The sequence below is a fragment of the Notamacropus eugenii genome, chromosome 2, assembly GCF_028372415.1.
Source record: "Notamacropus eugenii isolate mMacEug1 chromosome 2, mMacEug1.pri_v2, whole genome shotgun sequence".
NCBI classification, from domain to species: Eukaryota; Metazoa; Chordata; class Mammalia; order Diprotodontia; family Macropodidae; genus Notamacropus; species Notamacropus eugenii.
In genome coordinates this window covers 41,521,075-41,538,639 of record NC_092873.1, presented here as the reverse complement: position 1 = coordinate 41,538,639, position 17,565 = coordinate 41,521,075, and the positions used below count along the sequence as shown (strand labels likewise).

Genomic DNA, 17,565 nt, shown 5'->3' with positions numbered 1-17,565 from the left:
TAGCCTTTCTGGGGGGACGTATGTACACATAGAAACTGACATTACTGTTTATTTTTCAAACTCAATTTCTTGACCCCCTTTGAATTGTGCTATGATCCTCACCATAATTGGGACTGTTCCCTTAAAGTCTCTAGGTATAGGTAGTGTGTTCCTTTGGAAACTGCAGTTAGGAAGGCCACAGGGGCATGCTTGGCGACTGTAGGATTGGCTGTCGTCCTGTCTCCTTGGGTTTTGGGCCACTTCTGAGTCTCACTCATCCAGACTCAGTTTCTCAGTTTCAATGGTAGCTTGTTGGCCACAGGAAATCTGGAGGAAAGAAACCGTAAGGGTTCCCACATTCTTGTGGTCTTCAAACTGACCTGCACCCATTGCAGCTGCATTGTTGGCACCAGTCTATCTTTACTCCAGAAGACCTGACTTGGATTTGGCTGACTCTTTTCTTTCCTACACAAGACATGCAAAATGGTTCAGTGGAAAGCCCTGGCCTGGAGGCCGGTGATCTGAGCGCTGATTCTAGCTCAGCTCCTACTCTGCTTTATGACTCTAGGTGAGTCCTTTCACTTTCTAGGCACCCGTGTTCTTCCTTATCCCATGAGGGCCATACCCTGGATGATCCCTCCAAGGTCTCTTCCATGTTAACATCCCATGGTTCCGTTAAAATCACCCGTCGTGTGGCTTGCTAAGTTAGGCTAGTCTGGGAGCTGGCTGATGATGTGTGCTTCCTCACAGCCTTGTTCCCTCCTTGGATGTTTAATTCATCACCTTTTCCTTCCCACCATTCATTTGAAACAAATGAGTCAGGCTCAGACACTATCTACTTCATTTCCTCTTCTGCAGGGTGGCATTTATGATGGTTTCGCATTTGTCCACAATTGTTTTTCTGGAGTTTCTGCACACACTTTGGTGGATTTCAGGCCCTCCCTTTTCAGTTGGTGGAATAGGTTTGAGTGTTCTGAACAAAAAGTAAGACTTAGAGAAGCTGGAGAAGCTCGGAATAGATCGATTTGGGCTTTTTTGATTGTCACAGTGCTCTGCTTTGAGCCTCAAAGGCATGAATTAGGTTTAGTTAGTCCTAGATACATGTTTTGAATTTTAAAAACAAAAATTGCTCATTTTGAAGCTTTTCAGTTGAGAAGGAAAAGGCCGTTTTTCATTTATTGGTATAGACTTGTTCAGGGAGGCAAAGATCCTCTGGTCACTTCCCCATTGGCATCTGATCTCTAACAGTTGACAGGAAACTTAGCTTTGGGTTTCACTTAAAAACATAAAACCAACACATTTTCTACAGACATTTTGGCCTTATTTGAGAAACATTTTTAGATCCTCCTGTGAAAGGCACTGCATGGTAGAATGTTGATAAATCTTTGTTTTGAGATTAATAATGAAGTAGTTTATTTCCTTATTCAAAACGATAAATTAACCCTCATCTCTCTTTTCTCTCTACAGTTTCAATACTACTAAAGCTGGCTTGGGTTCAGCTTGCAAGTTATCTTTACTGGATTTCTACTTTTGTTACCTGATTGATGAACAAATTGATTCCTGTTAAAAATATTAATATAAAAGTGCAAAGATAATTAACCTTAAAGCAGACTGCTCTTTACTCTCCTAAAAACTTGCCATTTCAGTCATATCTCCAAGTTCTTCTAGTACTTTAGGTGAATGTTCCAGATTGAGTTTGTTATGCATTGAGATTGTTAAAGGAGTGAGGAGAAAGGGATGCTTTAGGTGGGACTCTTGACCTCGTTCCCCTTCCATCCTGCACCCACTCCCAGGCTCTGTTGGAGGAGCGGGGCAGGGTGTGGACAGGGCCTTTGAAAGAGTTCCTCAGTTACTGAGGATCCCTCATGACCCAGAGGCCTTTAGTGTGGAAACTGGTCTTCCTCAGTGTAGCTCAGAAGAGAAGCAATCTTGGATCAGTGCCTTGTAATTCCATACGATGCCAGGTTAGGGGAAGGACAGAAAATCTTCCCAGGTTTTGAGGGAATTAGAACTACAGCCAGTAGAGAGGCCCAGAGGGATGCAGGGAGCTTTACTCTTAGCCACAATCAAAGAACTGAGTCACTGTCCTGTTTGTGAACACAGGTATCTTTTACACAGTAAATAATTATGTTTGTTCCACAATCAGGGTGTTCAGAGAATAGGTGTCCATAATTTGTCTCCTGTCATGTTTTGTGTTTCACCTGGGAACAGTTTGTGCCTTAGCTTACTCCAGGCTTTGGGCAGCCAGAGTCAATGCATATGCTTTCAGTGAGGCTACCAGGTCCCAAGGAGGGGCACCCACCAACAGAGGAAAACGTATCGATCCTGCTGGTGTGGATTCTTCAGTGGAGCTGCTTTGTATGCTATTAAAGAAGCCCCCTTCACTCAGTTCCAGATCCCCAAAGCTGGGATTGGTGAACAGAGGTTTGTTTGCCACAAGGACAAACCGAGACAAGTTTAATTTCTATTTTCAAATTATGTACACCAACATGCACACAACTTGTGATTTATAATATGTTTTAAAGCCAAATTTCCATCTTTCTAAATAAATTCAAAGTGTACAATTTGAATAAAGGAAGGCACCCAATCATTTTATTGAAACTGATGCCTTAAACAGAAGGATATTATATGGTGGATGACAGCCTAGGTCAGAAACATGTTTAATGTTATAGTGTCCCAGCTCTACTAGACACAATTAATAAGCAGCCCAATCAATGAAGAAAGAGAATTCCCTAAAGCCAAGAGAATAAAAATCTGAATCTCCAGACATGAGGGAAAGTGTGGGTCAAGGGTTTATATGTGTGATCCGGAGATGAAGGGATACCCAGGGGTCAAGAAAAGGAGCAAGGAGGAAAGGGGAAACATCAGACCGATTCTCCATCTCCCAGTGTACCAGGTTGTGTGGACATGCAGTAATACTGAGAGTGCCAGCCTTCCAAGCTGGTAACTGGTAACTCCCATGACACCAGCTGCCCAAGTAAGCTCTTGCATGCTTAGAAAATTTCAGCTGATTTTATTGGGGAGTTTTTCTTCATCTGAATACATCTTCAAATTTAAAATCTTAAATCAATGGTATTTTCAGGAGAGGAATGAAATTTCCCTTAGAGGCTTACTTCATTACTTTGCTAGGTTGAATCTGTTCAAGCATAGCTCTAATCTGCTGGTAAAACCTCATGTGCTATAAGTAATCATTAGCTTGCTTTAGGGAATGGAACTGGTTAACTCAGTGGTGATTACCTTACAATGTTAGACATGGACTTTAAAACTGTTTTGACTTAGCGTATCAAAATTATGTATTGCATTTTTCTTTTTTGGTGAAACTTAACAGCTGTCTGGTTTCTATTTTAAAATCTTTGTTATAATTAATAAAACTGAGATGAATTTTAAATAGTACTCAGTATCTTTGTTTTTCCCCCCTTAGCTGGGAACCTTGGAGGCACTAAGAATATGATGAAACTTTGGCTGTAAATGTCTCCTAGGTTATTATCATCAGACACACCTCACCCAAGTTTTTATAACTGGTCCTTGTATGTATGTCAGTGCATGATACTAATATTTCTGTCATAGGGCAAGGAGAATCAGTATCTTAAAGCTCTTTCTGTAAGTCTGTGGACATGGAGGACATTGTTTAATTTGTGGTAAAAAAAATTTTGCATAAAAGTTATACACAGAGTACAATGTGTCCTGAAAGTCAGCTGTTTAAAGCTTCAAGCTCTGCCAAGACCTTTGAGACATTCTGCATTTGCATTTGTTCTGCTTGTTTGGAGGTGCTTCTAGCTGAAGCCTGGGAGGAAATCCTGCAGCAGAGCTGACCTAAAGCCAAGCAACTTGCTACCTAACCATAGTCACATCTCATGGCTTCTCTGGGCTTCAGGAGCTCACTTTGGGGAGGAGGATGAACTTTAAGTTCTTGAGCTTTCCTAGACTATACTCGAGATACCACTAAAAGATAGCACCTGTCTTTCATTGTGTCCTTTGTGTTCCAAGACAGAGTAAAGCTAGGATTTGAAACAAGCAAGCAATGTGGATTTAGGCCAACCCTGAAAGAGGATTCTTATGGCTGAGAGCAGTCCTCAGGTGACAAGTCTTTGCTGCTCTGGGGGGCATGAGAAAAAAGATGGTGGCAAAGGCTTCAGAGAATTTTGATGGACTGTACGATTAGAATATTTCTGAATGTGATGTCCAAAGGGAACATTCCCAAGACCCCCTTTGTCCCCCCAAGAGGATAGTTGTATGGACCAGAGCATCCTGAACATCCATGGTGATGTGACAAGGCCTTCTTGGCCTCGAAAGTGTGGCCCAGGAGCATGTAAACAGCCTCAAAAAGGCTTTCCAGGAGAACCCACACAGCAGATCATCTCCTGCAGAAACAGTTTCTTTAACCTGGAGACTAGTGTGTTCTGATACAAAATATTGGCGATCTGAACTCATTCACTTGGAAATAACTTGGACACATCTCAAGATTTCAGTTCAAGTTTGTTAAGTGTTTCAGATGAGCGGTCCAAGTTTGAGGGAGGGAAGCAGTTTCACCTTGACATTCCCTCCGACCATGGCAGACCTATAGAAGTTTAACCTCCTGCAAGCGAGAAGTAAAGTTGTACTGTGTTTCCATGAAGCGCTAACGGACATCAGTGTTTATAAAGAAGAGGTTTTTCAGTAGCTCGGGACACTACCTGTACTCCTGTTGGTATTGTCCCAGAGCCACTCTTCCAAGATGACTCAGTTTCCAGTAGGGCAAACCTTCTTGCTAGTGCTTGGTAGTCATGAGCTTGACCATAACCCCTAGAATCAGCACTGTGACAGCCACCAGAAAAGAAATACCCCGGCGGACAACCAGCTGCTTTAGTGACAGCACGTTGCAGGCAGCAGAAAGGGTAGACGTTGCTTCCAGAGGTGGTAAGAGGTCTGCCTGACTCTCGGTTTTTGAGTACCTTGTCAAAATAATTCCAGGGTTGCTACCTGTAGCCACTGGGGAAATAACCCAAAGAGATGGTCACAAGTAGCAGGGCAAAATGAAAAAGGCCTTGAACTGAGTCAAAACACCTGAGTTTAAGTCTGAGCTCTTCTGTTTAAGACCTACGTGACCTTGGGCAAGTGAATTCTGAGCATTGCTCTCCCTATCTAAAAAATGGGAGAAATAAGTACAAGAATCTGTGGTTTCATCCGTGTGGCTACTAAACTTTTTCTTTTTAACCAATGAAAGAATCTCAATTCCTTCTACGCTGTGATGGTCAGTCATTATAACTGAAAAAATGTGATACGTTGATCGCCAGCTCATGAGCTTCTCTGCATTTAGCCACAGTGGGCATTAGGTAACAGAGTCACTCTTGCTCCAAAGCTTTCCCACCTGGGTAGGACCCATGGGAGCTTGCACTTAGCTAGCATAGGTGTCAAGAGCCCAGAGCTACATCAACATATTCGTGAACCATGGAAGGAAGACTTTCCTGGAAGATGGGCATTTCAGGTGGCCATCAAAGAATGTTATTAGACAGAAATGGAAAGGTTTTAAGTTTCATAGATTCAGAGTCAAAAGGGATTATGGATGCCTCCTATTCTAGCCCGTTCAATTTACAGTTGAGGCAACTAAGGTGCATCGAGGTGAACTGACTTGCCCAAGGTCACAAAGTAGGTATTGTTACTAGTGATGATTTATGTCTCAACATGGTGCTGAAAATGGGATTGACATAACTACACCTGAAGGGGTGAAAGGCTCTTGTTTTCATCACTATGAACAACTCCCCCCACCAAGAATATCACAGTCTATGTTTGACTTAGCAGATAAGTTATAGGGAGTTATTGGAGTACACAGAGTTTAAAAGATTTATCAAAAGTCCCATTCCTAGTAAGAGGTCAAGATTTGAACCCAGGACTTGCTGACTCCACATCCCACACTTATATCCACCAAGCCATGGTGCCTCTCTTTATGTACACCTTTAATCTTATGCATGTTGCCATTTTATACATGGAAACATTAATTTCCCACCAGTCAGTGTTTGCTATTATTGGTGCTAACCAAGCTTTCTTGGGAACTTACAGTGTAGGACATAAAATAATGCATATCCTTTGGGTATTAGGAACTAATACCTAAGTGGAACACAGCCAAATCCTGTTGTAATCTGGGACAATACATTTGTGAGGACAACACATGGCCACACCTAATAAGATCCTCTACCAATCTACTGTTTATTGTTCCGTGCCCAAGCACTCTGAAACACTCACCGATACCTATTGTTGAGGGATGCCACTGTACCAACAGGGTCCAAGGAAAGGGTTGAGGGAGACCCTAACCCTGACAATGGGAAGTGCAACGGGAAGCTTGGTTCATAGACTTGATTCAATGACAGAGAAATGGCAAGGGAGATACAAAATCAGCCTGTTCTTAAACACTGACTGTTCCAAATGCACACGTGTGGACACATGCACACAGTTGAGGATTAGTGACCACTCTCAACTGGCAAAAATTAGAGACACGTTGGCATTCTGTTCTGTTTGAGAATAAGAAGCAGTGACTGTTACCTGAGGTAAAGACCACCTTCTCTGGCCCCTGCCCAGGGCTTGTGCTGTGGGACTCTTGTTGGTGAACTCCAGCACGTTTCTGAGCCTAGTGATTAAAATTGCACCAGGGTTAGTTAGCTAGTGAACTCTGGCTGCCCCTCGTTCCATCCCGTAACAGTCACAAGAGTATGTCCATGTGGTTAGGTTCTTAAATGCTTGTCTTAAAATGTATAAGGCAGATTGTATAGATATCATCTCCTATTTAGATGAGGACATGAGACTCAGCTTAGGTAACTGGCCTAGGAGTACACAGTTGTTAATAATAAGGACCTAGAAAAGATAAGGGAAAGGATGATCAGGTGCATGGGATGTGTTATCTAGTGACCCTTGTATGAGCCACATTGTGGGTCCAGGAGGTACCAAAAACCAAAGCATGTGAAACTTGAAGTCACCTTGGGAGGTCATTTCTTCCATCCTCCTGCCTTTAGAAAGAACTCCTCTTAAACCTTGTTTAACAGGTGCCTATCCTTCCTTAAACTTGTCAGAGAAGGCGTGCTTCATATGGTCACTTCTCCCAATGCTGAGGATCTTGGGATCCTGGATCTAGAACTTGAAAGACCTGTAGTGGTCACCCAGTCCAGCTAACTCCCTGAGACCAGGGACTGGGTCTAATCTCTAATTTGTAGCTCCTCCAAGGACTTCTGCAGTGCCTGCATATAGTAGACACTTAGGGGGAGAAAGAGAAGTCAGTGGAAAGACCACCAAACTTGTGCTCAGGAGATCTGAACTTATGTCCCAGCTCTGTGTGAACCTAGAGGAGTAGCTCAATCTTTCTGGGCCTCAGTTTCCCCATCGGTAAAGTGAGGTCAAACTAGGTGCTCTCTGAGGCCTTTTATAGCTTTAGGTCAAGGATCCTATGAAATAGTTATTGAAATTGAAGCTGCTGCTGATGAACATTTGTAGGATAAAATGAAGATGAAAGAAACTTGGGTATTCAGCAGTTAGCTGGCTTCTGCCAAATTTCCTTATCTAGTTTCATTCCTAATTAATTTAAATTTAACTTAACAACACTGTTATTAAGTGCATCCTATAGGTAGATCATTCTACTAGGAACTAGGAGAATATGTGATGCTAGGTAAGATGCAAGAGGCAATTCCTGCCCTCAAGGAGCTCATTGTCTAGGAGCAGAACAAGACACAAACTCATATAACTAATATATGATATTACAAGATAAATCTATTTGGGGGGGGGGGTATCCAGAAAAAGTCCACAGTGTCTACGTGAGACCTGAATCTGATGGAGAATGTGGAGACCAGGGGAACTTCCTGGAAGAGGAGACAGACCTCTTTTTAGCTGGGTTTTAAAAGCTGAAGAGGAATTTAATAGATGGAAAAATGTGTACTCAGGGATCCAAGCAGTGCAGTTGGATTGGATTTGCCCATTTGGCAAAGCTAGAAAGGTGCCATATAAAATGACTTTGAAAGTCAAACAGAGGAAATTAAACTTTTCTCAGCAGGCAGTGGGGAGTTACTGAAGATTTTTGAGCTGGAGTGACTTGGCCAGGTCTATATATTCAGGAAGATTAATCCAGAGGTCACATGACATACTGATTGGATGGAATGAGGCCTCCTCCCTGGAGGGTGTCTTACCTCCACCCCTCTTCCCAAGGGAAGAACCCATGACCATCTCCCCAACCTTCACGTCCCTTTCCTCATCCATGCCAGGGTCCACTGTGCTGTCTGGGAAAATGTTACATCCCGCTATTCTATACATTAGATACTCCTTCCACCCAAAACATGCCAGGAATATTTTTCTCATGGAACCTACTCCTCTTATGCGTAGTGGAGTCAATAGCCCAAGGAGGCAATTTATCTGCACTCACTCTGAAATAGCTTGGAACATGACTGACTTGATTGATTTTCTGAGGATCCTTGAAGCCATTTCAAAGGAGGTGGGGGATAGAACCTCTTGGCCCTGGGTTGGGAGCTCCATGGGCTCTCTGCCAGACTCCATGCAGCAATGGAGGCAGTGCCCACAAAGTCACTGGTCTGCTTCTCTTTTCCCCTTCCAGAAACAAAGTACCTATTATGTCATTGTGTTCATGGCCTGATTCATTCGATCAAAGTGCCCCCTGATTACCTCCTCTGAAGCCAGCTTCCAGTTAATCCTGGCGGTGTAGATGATGAAAGTAATGGCTGCCAGGATTACACAGACCAGCATCCCTAGCCAGAGGCCTGCAAGGGAAAAACTCATGGCAAATGGTACTCAGTGGTGCCCCAATCCCTCTACCTACTTGCTTCATCAGACAGTTTTCTTACCCATGACTCCAATTTTAACCACAAATACCAACACGGCCCCGATTGGGAGACCAATACCATAATAGCCTATGGCATTCACAGTAGCTCCAAAGACAAGCTTGCCAGTTCCTCTCAACACTGCACCACATACACACTGTTGGGGAAACAAAAGGGAAGGATTATGTGATTAGCAATCTAGAAGGGCCATCTAGTCCTCATTTTACAGATAAGTAAACTGAGGTCCTGTGAGTTTTGGGGACTCCTGATCCTTGGATGATAGAATGGAGCTCAGAGACCATCTAATCCAACCCCATCATCTTACAGGTAAGGATACCAAGACCCAGTGAAGTCAAACCCAAGACCACACAAGTACTAAGTAAAAGCTGGAATCTGGACAGCGACCAGTCATGGTTCTAAAGCCAGTAAGCTTTCCACTGCCCCGGGAAAGGACAAATGAGTCTTGGAATGAGCCACAGAGAAGTAATTATAATGATGATGATGACAATAACAGGCAGCCGTTATAAGACCGTCTAAAATATCTCACTTGAATCTCACATCCAACCTGTGAGGACAATGCTAGAGGTAGTTTTGCACCCATTTTACAGAAGAGAAAATGGGGGCAGAGATTGTTTAGCCTAGCTAATGTCAGAGCTGGGACTTGGGCACAGGTTTTCCTGACTTTGATTCAAGCCTTCAGGCTGTTGTGTCACACCGTTTTCTTACCTTGGCTCTGATCATACCCCATGGTATATGGTACCTGATAGAGAGGGCACATGGTACAAAGGAAAGAGTACTAAACACGGAGTACTGAACTTAGAATCAGCCATAGGACCTGAACTTAGACCCAGGGTCTGTTTCCTGGGTCATTTAAGTCCCCCCTTCCCCACTTTGGAAAAGAGCACATTGACTAACTCTGGAGTCAGAAGACCTGAGTTCAAATTCTGATTCCCAGAAGACCTGAGTTCAAATTCTGATTCTGATCAGGTCATACTAAACAGCTAGATGGCATGGTAGATAGAATATCAGAACTTAGAATCAGGCAGATCTGAGTTCAAATCCTACCTCTCTAGCTCTGAGACCCTGGACCAAGTCACTTCATGTCTCAACCTCAGTTCCCTCATCTGTTAAATGGGGACATTAATAGCTCTTTCCTCATAGGAGTATCAAATGAGATCGCATATAAAGTGCTTTGCAAACCTTAAAGCACTATTGCTGTTAGCTATTATTTTCACAGACTTGTTGTAAGGATCAAATGAAATGTTATCTTCTGTAAAGTATTTTGCAAACATTAGAGCATTTTGCCTCAGTTTCCTCATCTGCCATCAAAATGACAGGGTTTCTTAGAATGCATTGATTCTTCCCTCAGCCATTGACCAGGATCCCCAGGCAGGGTACTGGCCCTAGTTTTGAGTTATTGGTAGCTGTCTTCAGCAGGGGAGAAGTCTGTATTCCATGGCAGACACACTTTCTCCTCATGGCTTAGGGGCATCAGCAAGAGAGAAGCAAAGCTAAGCAGGGGGATTGGGTTTGGGAGCATCCCCATGGAGGCCTTGGGCAGACGGGGAAAAGGAAGGGGAGAGGCCATGTGAATAAGGATGGTTTGGGGAGGGAAATGGCCCAGAGCTCAGGGATATACTTACACAGAGTGACTCAAACAGGTTATAGACAATATACACAGGCATGACCCATCTCACCAGGGCGTTGACTTCCCTGCAGAGGAATGGGAAAAAATCATTCAGGGCTATCAAACTGTGCGCTCAGTGGCCAGGATACACCTGCCCTGCCCACTGAGAAGCACTGATGAGAGAGAGAGACATCCACATACATACATACATACATACATACATACATACATACATACATACGCATAGGTATACCTATATATGTATGCATGTGTGTATATTGTGTGTACATATGTACTTGTATCCATACATATATGTATAGGTGCACATATGTATGACAGATATATAATATATATACATGCATATATATCCAAGAGAGAGCTAGACTTGAGCCAGGAATAGATAGGATTGGGTCCCACCTGACATAGGCTGGGCAAATTATCTCACTTTTCAGGAATCTAGGCAACCTGGTAAGAAGACTGAGGTTTATAACCAGAGCTCCTTGGATACATTTCAAGGGGTCCATGAAAGATAGAAAACAATGACATCTTTATTTCAAATATAATTGACTTCCTTTGTGTACTCTTCTGTATTTTATTTCATATAATTATAGACATTGTCCTGAGAAGGGGTCAGCAGGCTGCGCCAGACTGCCAAAGGAGGTCTGAGGAGCCCTGGTCTAAGACTAGAAGTTGTGGAAAAGTTACTAACTTACATTGGCAAAAGGAGTTTCCCTACCTGGAAGTTATTACAACAATGAAATCATGATCCTTTCCCTAATATAGTGTGAACACATACCCATATCCCACCACACACACACACACACACACACACACACACACACACACACACAAACACAAACACACACACCTGTAATAGAACAGAAGCTCCAAGCAGAGACTGTCTCATTTTGTTTGTAACTCAATGCTGAGCAGAGCCTGGCCACTGACCCATAGAAAACATTTAGTAAATGCTTGTTAATTGGTTGACAGACATTAACTCCTCTAGGTAGAATATAATCTTCTTAAAGAGGAGACTGTCTCATTCTGTTCTCCCTCATTAGGAGGTGAACTTCTGGAGGGCAGGAACAATATTTTTGCCATTTTTTGCATTCCCAGAATTTTCCACTTTGCCAGTCACATAGTAAACATTTGTTGACTGACTGTATTAATATCCCCAGAACCTAACAAGGTCTAGCACATAGCAAACACATAAATGCTTTTTTTTCTACCTGACTATATTTATATCCCCCAAACCTAACAGGCTCTGACATATAGTAAGTGATAATAAATACCTTTTGGCTACCTGACTCTATATCCCCAAAACTTAATAGGGTCTGGCACATAGTGGTGACTGACTGTATTTGTATCCCCAGAGCTTAACAGTGCCTGGCACTTAATATGGGCTTGTTGAATGTTTGATGGATAGATGCTTCCATTCCCACTCCAAATACCAGCCAACACACCTTCAAATATCAGAGACAAAGAGGCAGCCAGACATACACCTTTAGTATGATATGTTAAGATGCCCCAAGGGCCTTCCCAGGACTAAGTGGGAACCTATGTGGGGTATTTACCCAGGGGTCTAGGGATATCGATTACCTACTCATCATTAGTAAAAATCCTTCCCAGGACATCCTTGAAGATAGCTAGCAGAGAGCCAATGACAATAAAGATGCCAACTGAAAAGAAGGAGTTGAGAAAAGAAGCATTAGAAATGGTCCCATGGGGCCGCAGCCTCCCCCTTTGGTGCCTGTGGCCCCTGGGACATTCTCTTCCTTGAGTTAGTTTTCCATGTCATTGATCTTGCAGACCCCCAGATTTTTTTCAGAGGAATTTCTGTTTAGGCACAGCTACACCATGAAAATGGCTCTGGAAGAGTGTGACAGTCACATATACTAAGCCAACTTTTCCCTTTGTAATGGCGAGTGCTCTGATGGAAAACTAACTTGAGTGCAATCCTTGCTTCCCAGGCTGCCAATCATTGGGAAGGGGGAGGGACTGATGGGAGGGAAGCAACAAGTTTCCGTTCCATATTGTCCAGCTCAGTCTGCGAACCTGTGATCCATAGTGGGTAGAGTGTGACGGGAATAGAGGAGTGACAAAGATAGGGTGCTTGAGGGGGAGAACAATCATGGAAGGTTTCATGGAGCACCTTAGCTCCCTTCTCCTTTTGGGAGCAAACAGTACACCATTGTCTGGCTGGGGCCTTGGTGGAGAAGCAGGGTAGTATATAAGGGACAGAGTCATACCTTCAAAGACAGACCTACATTGAGTTTCACTTCAGACACACAATGTGTTTGTGGTCCTCAGCTAGCCTCTCAATGCCTCAGGTAACCCTCAGAGAAAGACTGAAAGCTACAGAGCAGGGACTCATTGATTCGTCTTTGTTGAGGGAGTTCCCTACACCAATAGAATCACAAATTCTGGATTCCCTCCAATTGTGAGAGGTAAGAATTCCCCATAAATTGGGAGCAGAGTGATGGGATTGGATCTGGGGCACAGGGGGAAATTACAACAGTCATTCCATTAACCCCAAATCCATCCTGGAACATGGAGAAAACTAGAGGGCAAAGTCCTTGCCCTATTAGACAGTGCTTGGCTAGGTCTGTACAGGGTATCTGCCCAACGACAACAATGATTGAGAAGATTGATCCTGACTCATGGTCCAGAGGCAAAAACTGGGAGTGGACTGGGAAGTACCCATTTACATACCAGTGCACAGTACACCAGTAACAGCAGATCTCTTAGCTGCGTGGATGTCCCCAGCACCTAATGCATTCCCCACTCTGACACACACAGCAGAGCCAAATCCAAGAGGAATCTGGAATCAAAGAAGTCAAGCTGAAATTAAAAGAGCCTGTGTGGCCTCCTTCTTTTCTTTGCAGAGGTACTTATGGGTATGGACATTGCACAAACTATTGGGCTCAACAGATGTGTTGGTTGGTTTTGCTGAATGCTTTCCCCTTTCCCCTTTTTTCTTCTGTTACAGTGGCTGGGGGAGGGGAGTTTTGTTTGGAAATGAAGATGATATTAAAACAGAAGTTATCAATAAAAATAAATCAAAGCAAAAGTATCTGTTTCTGTGAGCATGTGTGCTTTAGAAAGACTCACAAAATTGCTGTAGGGTAGAGTTTTTAGGATGCTTTTTCCCCCTGGGAAAGGCTGCATGTTTTAGATAAAGTGAAGAATTGGTAGGAAGGAGAAAACCCAGAATATGGACATAAAACAGGCAGGTGAAAGGGCAGGTGCAGCTGTAGGAGGGGAAAAAGATTGTGAGAAGGAGCTAGGAATGCAGATGGCATTATCTATCAGCTTCAAGAATGGTGGCTAAAGTCAACCTACAGAGAGGTCTCTGATAGAATGCTCCAGGGATCTGTCCACAGTGCTGATCTGTTTTAACGTTTTTCTCCCCTCATGAATGGATAAAGGCATCACAGCATGGTTATTAAGTGTTTGGATAACAGAAAGCTAGGAGAGAGGGAGAAAAGGGGAGGGTAGGAAGAAGGGATTTATATGGACATGGTCTGCTAGTTCCTGATCCCATGCCCTAATGGCAAAATTTACGTCTGCCTTAAAATGATCAATAAATATCATCTGTAAGTTCACCCATCACTGTCAGCCTTGGAAATGCACTAATTTTAATTATAAGTAGGATGATATTTTAACCAATTTGAAATATTTAAACCAATTTTAAAAGATTTAAACTGGAAAAGAATACAGCATGAATTTTTAGCCCTTTTTAAAAATGCCCTTGATCGCTTTGGCAGGATGGTCAAACCTATGGGCCCCTTCTCAGAACAGTATTCTTAAATGCATAAAACAAAACACAAAAGAAGCCAATTATTTTAAAGTAGCTAAAAAATATCTTTTGAACAAACTCATATTGCTCTAAAGATAGGCAAGAATGAGCCCTGGGTGTCCTAGAATATGACCCTCTCTGGGCCTCAGTTTCTTCTTCTGTAAAAGGAGAGTTGAACCAGACAGTTTGTAAGGGATTGTAAGGGCTCTAAGTCCTCTGATTCTAAAATCCCCAAGGATAGCCAATAGGAGCCAGACTGGGAAAGTTTACAAGGAGAAGGGGGAGAGATGATTCTTAAGGTTTCTTGCCTCTTCGCCCAGAAGGGACAGGTTTTCACTCACCATGTATGTAACGGTTGACACCTCATAAATTATGGACTGGGCAGACAGTTCCACCACACTGAGCAGACCTAGGAGAGAATAACATGTGGAAGAAAACTGAGATGGTGTCAGCCCTCCCCCAGTGTACCAGATACAGGCCAGCCACCCCCTGGAAGAGGGGCAAGGGAAGGGAAAAGGTGCTGAAATCTCAATTAATGGATGGAACTCTGAATCTGGAATCAGGAAGATCTGAATTTAAATTCTACCTCAGATATTTGTTGCTGTGACCCCAGGCAAGTCACTTAACCTCTTCTTCAGTTTCCTCATTTATAAAATGAGGATCAGAATAGCACCTACCTCCCAGGGTTGTTGTAAGGATCAAATGAGATCATATTTGTAAAGTGGTTTACAAACATTAAAGGGTTAAGTTCTTAGTGGCTCTTATTTTCCTGTGACGCTATAATACTTCCCCAGGAAGCCAGTCTTACTCATGGACAGCTCTCATCATGAGGACATTTTCCCTGCTATCAAGACTAACCCTACTTCTAACATCCACTCTGCTCCTGGTTCAGCCTTCTGGCAACCAGAACAAAGCTAATCCATCTGCCACCTAGCAGCCCTCCAAATAGGTGAAGACAGCTCTCCTGTTCCTCCTCCAGTTCCTCCAGTGGCGCTATGAATGGCAAAGTCTTACCTATGAGCAAGCTCCCAATCTCATAGGCCCACCACTCAATACATATCATGAGCATGCCCGGAATGGCCAGAGACAAGAAGGCTTCCCACTCCTGTAGGCACTGGAGGGACCAACCTGAGAAGAGAAAGGAGAGGAGGGGGCTGGAGTGATGTCATGCAACATAGCCAGGTCGGACCTCTGTCTTCTTTTGGAGTTCCACTTCCTGCCTCTTACCCCCAGTATTAGCCAGACCCAGTGGTTTAAATCCATTGGCCCAGGGCTGCTCAAAGTAAGTCCTGAGGAGGGCCAATTTGGGGGTTCCTGAACAGTTTCAGCAAAGCTAATCTTACATGAAAGTAGTTAATATGATCAAAGGGCCTCTGAAGAAGCAATATGGCACAGAGGAAAGGTCTAGGGCCATTGGACCCAGAAGTGGGGATGTGGGTCAGGGTGCAAGTCCAGTAGCTGAGGCAAGTTTAGTTGAAACAATGGAAGCGCTAAGGCATGATCATTTCCTGCACATGCATGACTGAGATAGGTGAGTCACAGGTCATGGGAGTTGAGGAGGCTGAATAACTGGGAAGTCAGGGTGATGGATCATAGATTTAGAGTTGGAAGGGGGTTTGGAGGTCAATGAGTCCTCACTTAACAGATGAGGTAACTGAGGCCAGACAAAGCCAGGATTGCACATCTGGTATCTAAGATGGGACTTTAAACCCAGGCCTTCTTTCAAGATCATCACTCCTACCTTCTATAACTATAAGCTCAGTTCTGAAGCTGCTGGGGAAGAGGTGAAGTGACCTGAGGGGCCTGGGTGACAGCAATAAGAGTCTGGACAGATGGCTCACTTGACAAGAGTCAGAATGTCAGGCAGTTGACCTGATCCTCCCCCTTCCCTCAACCCAAGTGTCAGCCCTAGCTTTCCCAATTCATATATTCTTCCAATCTCTCTTTCTGCTGGATCCTCTGAAATCTTCCTCAATGGTGAACCACTGGAAAGATCAGGAGATTTGGAGTCAGAAGACCTGAGTTTGAACCCCAGCTCTGTTGTCTCCTACCTGTGTGACCAGGTAAATTATTTTTCATTTCTCTCAGCCTCAGTTTCCTCAGATGTAAAGTGAAGGTATTGGAGTGGATGATTTCTAAGGTCCCTTCCAGCTCTAAGTCTAAGGACTATAAGGAGAGGTGATGGCTGAGTAATGGTGACAGAGAGAGGGTCTGGAAGTGAGGGCATGCTAGGTCTTCTTCTTGGCCTTGTGTAGCTAGGGGAGGAGCAATCATCCTTGTAGGGGGGTGTCAAGAGCTGGTGAGAAAGCTATCATGAAAGGATCAGAGCATTATAGATCTAGAAATAGTAGAAGTCAAAGGGAAGATTTGAATCCAGGCTTTCTAACTCTAGAAACAGAGATCTTCCTACTATAATGCCCTCTTTTCTAGAAATGCAAAAGAAAAAGATCTAGGGTGAGGGAATCCTAAATTTGAAGGTTACAAGGATCTTAAAAGTCATCTAGTCTAATACCAATTTTACAGAAAGAGAGAGAACACTGTACCTCCCCATGTTTCCAGGTAGAGTTTTCTCACCACGATATACAGGAAAAGGATGATGGCCTGGCAGTACTGGGAAATGGTGTTGGCCAAAGCAGAGCCCCTGGGAAAGAAGAAAAGGGAAGGAAAGGAAGGTGCCAGGTGGGGAAGATTTTCTTGGAATCCTCTGTCTCTGCTTTCTGCCCCCATGCTACAGGTCTGAAACTACCCCCTTAGGTAGGTGCTAAAACCAATGATGATAATGAGAGTAGTGGTGATGGTGGTAGTAGTGGTAGCAGTAGTATTATAGTAGTAACATAGTAGTCACAATAAGAGTAGTGGTAGTAATGGCTATGATAGTGGTGGTGGTAATAGTAGTAGTAGTAGTAGTAGTAGTAGTAGTAGTAGTAGTAGTAGTAGTAGTAGTAGTAGTAGTAGTAGCAGTAGTAGTAAATGCATACACAGGCTACCCCTGAGGCAGCCTGTTCTCTCCAGGAGCAGAGTCTGCTGTTGGGCTTGAGCCCACATGATACAACCAGGGGGGTTACCCTAAAACAACTCCCAGGAGGGAGGGAGGAGACTCTCTAGATCAGGGCCATTCTCACCACAATGACAGCTGCTCACAAATGGAAATCACAAGCCAGACTCCTGGGTTGGTTGACTTAGTTTAGGTGATATGGTGCAATCCTTGGGCAAGTCAATTCCCTTCTCTGGGCCTCAGTTTCCTTTCAAGAAGTTGAACTAGATGATCTTGGAGTCATAGGAACATAGGATCATAGCTTAAATATTGAAGGAACCCGTATGGTCATTGAGTCCAATCTACTCATTTTACAAAAGAGAAAACTGAGGTTCAC

General features: G+C 43.6%; 2 protein-coding genes across 6 annotated transcripts in view; one reads left to right on the top strand and one right to left on the bottom strand.

Moving 5' to 3' along the window:
* The window catches only part of ALDH3A2 (aldehyde dehydrogenase 3 family member A2), a 51,355-nt gene extending 47,988 nt beyond the window's left edge, over positions 1 to 3,367 (top strand). For all 5 annotated transcript variants that reach the window (XM_072640003.1, XM_072640001.1, XM_072640005.1 and 2 more), the window contains one exon: positions 1,447 to 3,367. Coding sequence is in view for 1 of the 5 variants with exons in the window: in XM_072640005.1 (XP_072496106.1) it covers positions 1,447 to 1,461 (15 nt within the window). In the remaining 4 variants the exon portion in view is untranslated. The remainder of the gene's footprint in view (positions 1 to 1,446) is intronic.
* The window catches only part of SLC47A2 (solute carrier family 47 member 2), a 28,427-nt gene continuing 13,411 nt past the window's right edge, over positions 2,550 to 17,565 (bottom strand). The window contains exons 8-17 of the mRNA XM_072640000.1: positions 16,738 to 16,835; positions 15,209 to 15,322; positions 14,536 to 14,603; positions 13,108 to 13,216; positions 11,999 to 12,074; positions 10,412 to 10,481; positions 8,793 to 8,925; positions 8,614 to 8,708; positions 6,496 to 6,580; positions 2,550 to 4,947 (exon numbers count right to left, since the gene is read on the bottom strand). Of these exons, the coding sequence (XP_072496101.1) occupies positions 4,727 to 4,947; positions 6,496 to 6,580; positions 8,614 to 8,708; positions 8,793 to 8,925; positions 10,412 to 10,481; positions 11,999 to 12,074; positions 13,108 to 13,216; positions 14,536 to 14,603; positions 15,209 to 15,322; positions 16,738 to 16,835 (1,069 nt within the window). The 3' untranslated portion in view covers positions 2,550 to 4,726. The remainder of the gene's footprint in view (positions 4,948 to 6,495; positions 6,581 to 8,613; positions 8,709 to 8,792; positions 8,926 to 10,411; positions 10,482 to 11,998; positions 12,075 to 13,107; positions 13,217 to 14,535; positions 14,604 to 15,208; positions 15,323 to 16,737; positions 16,836 to 17,565) is intronic.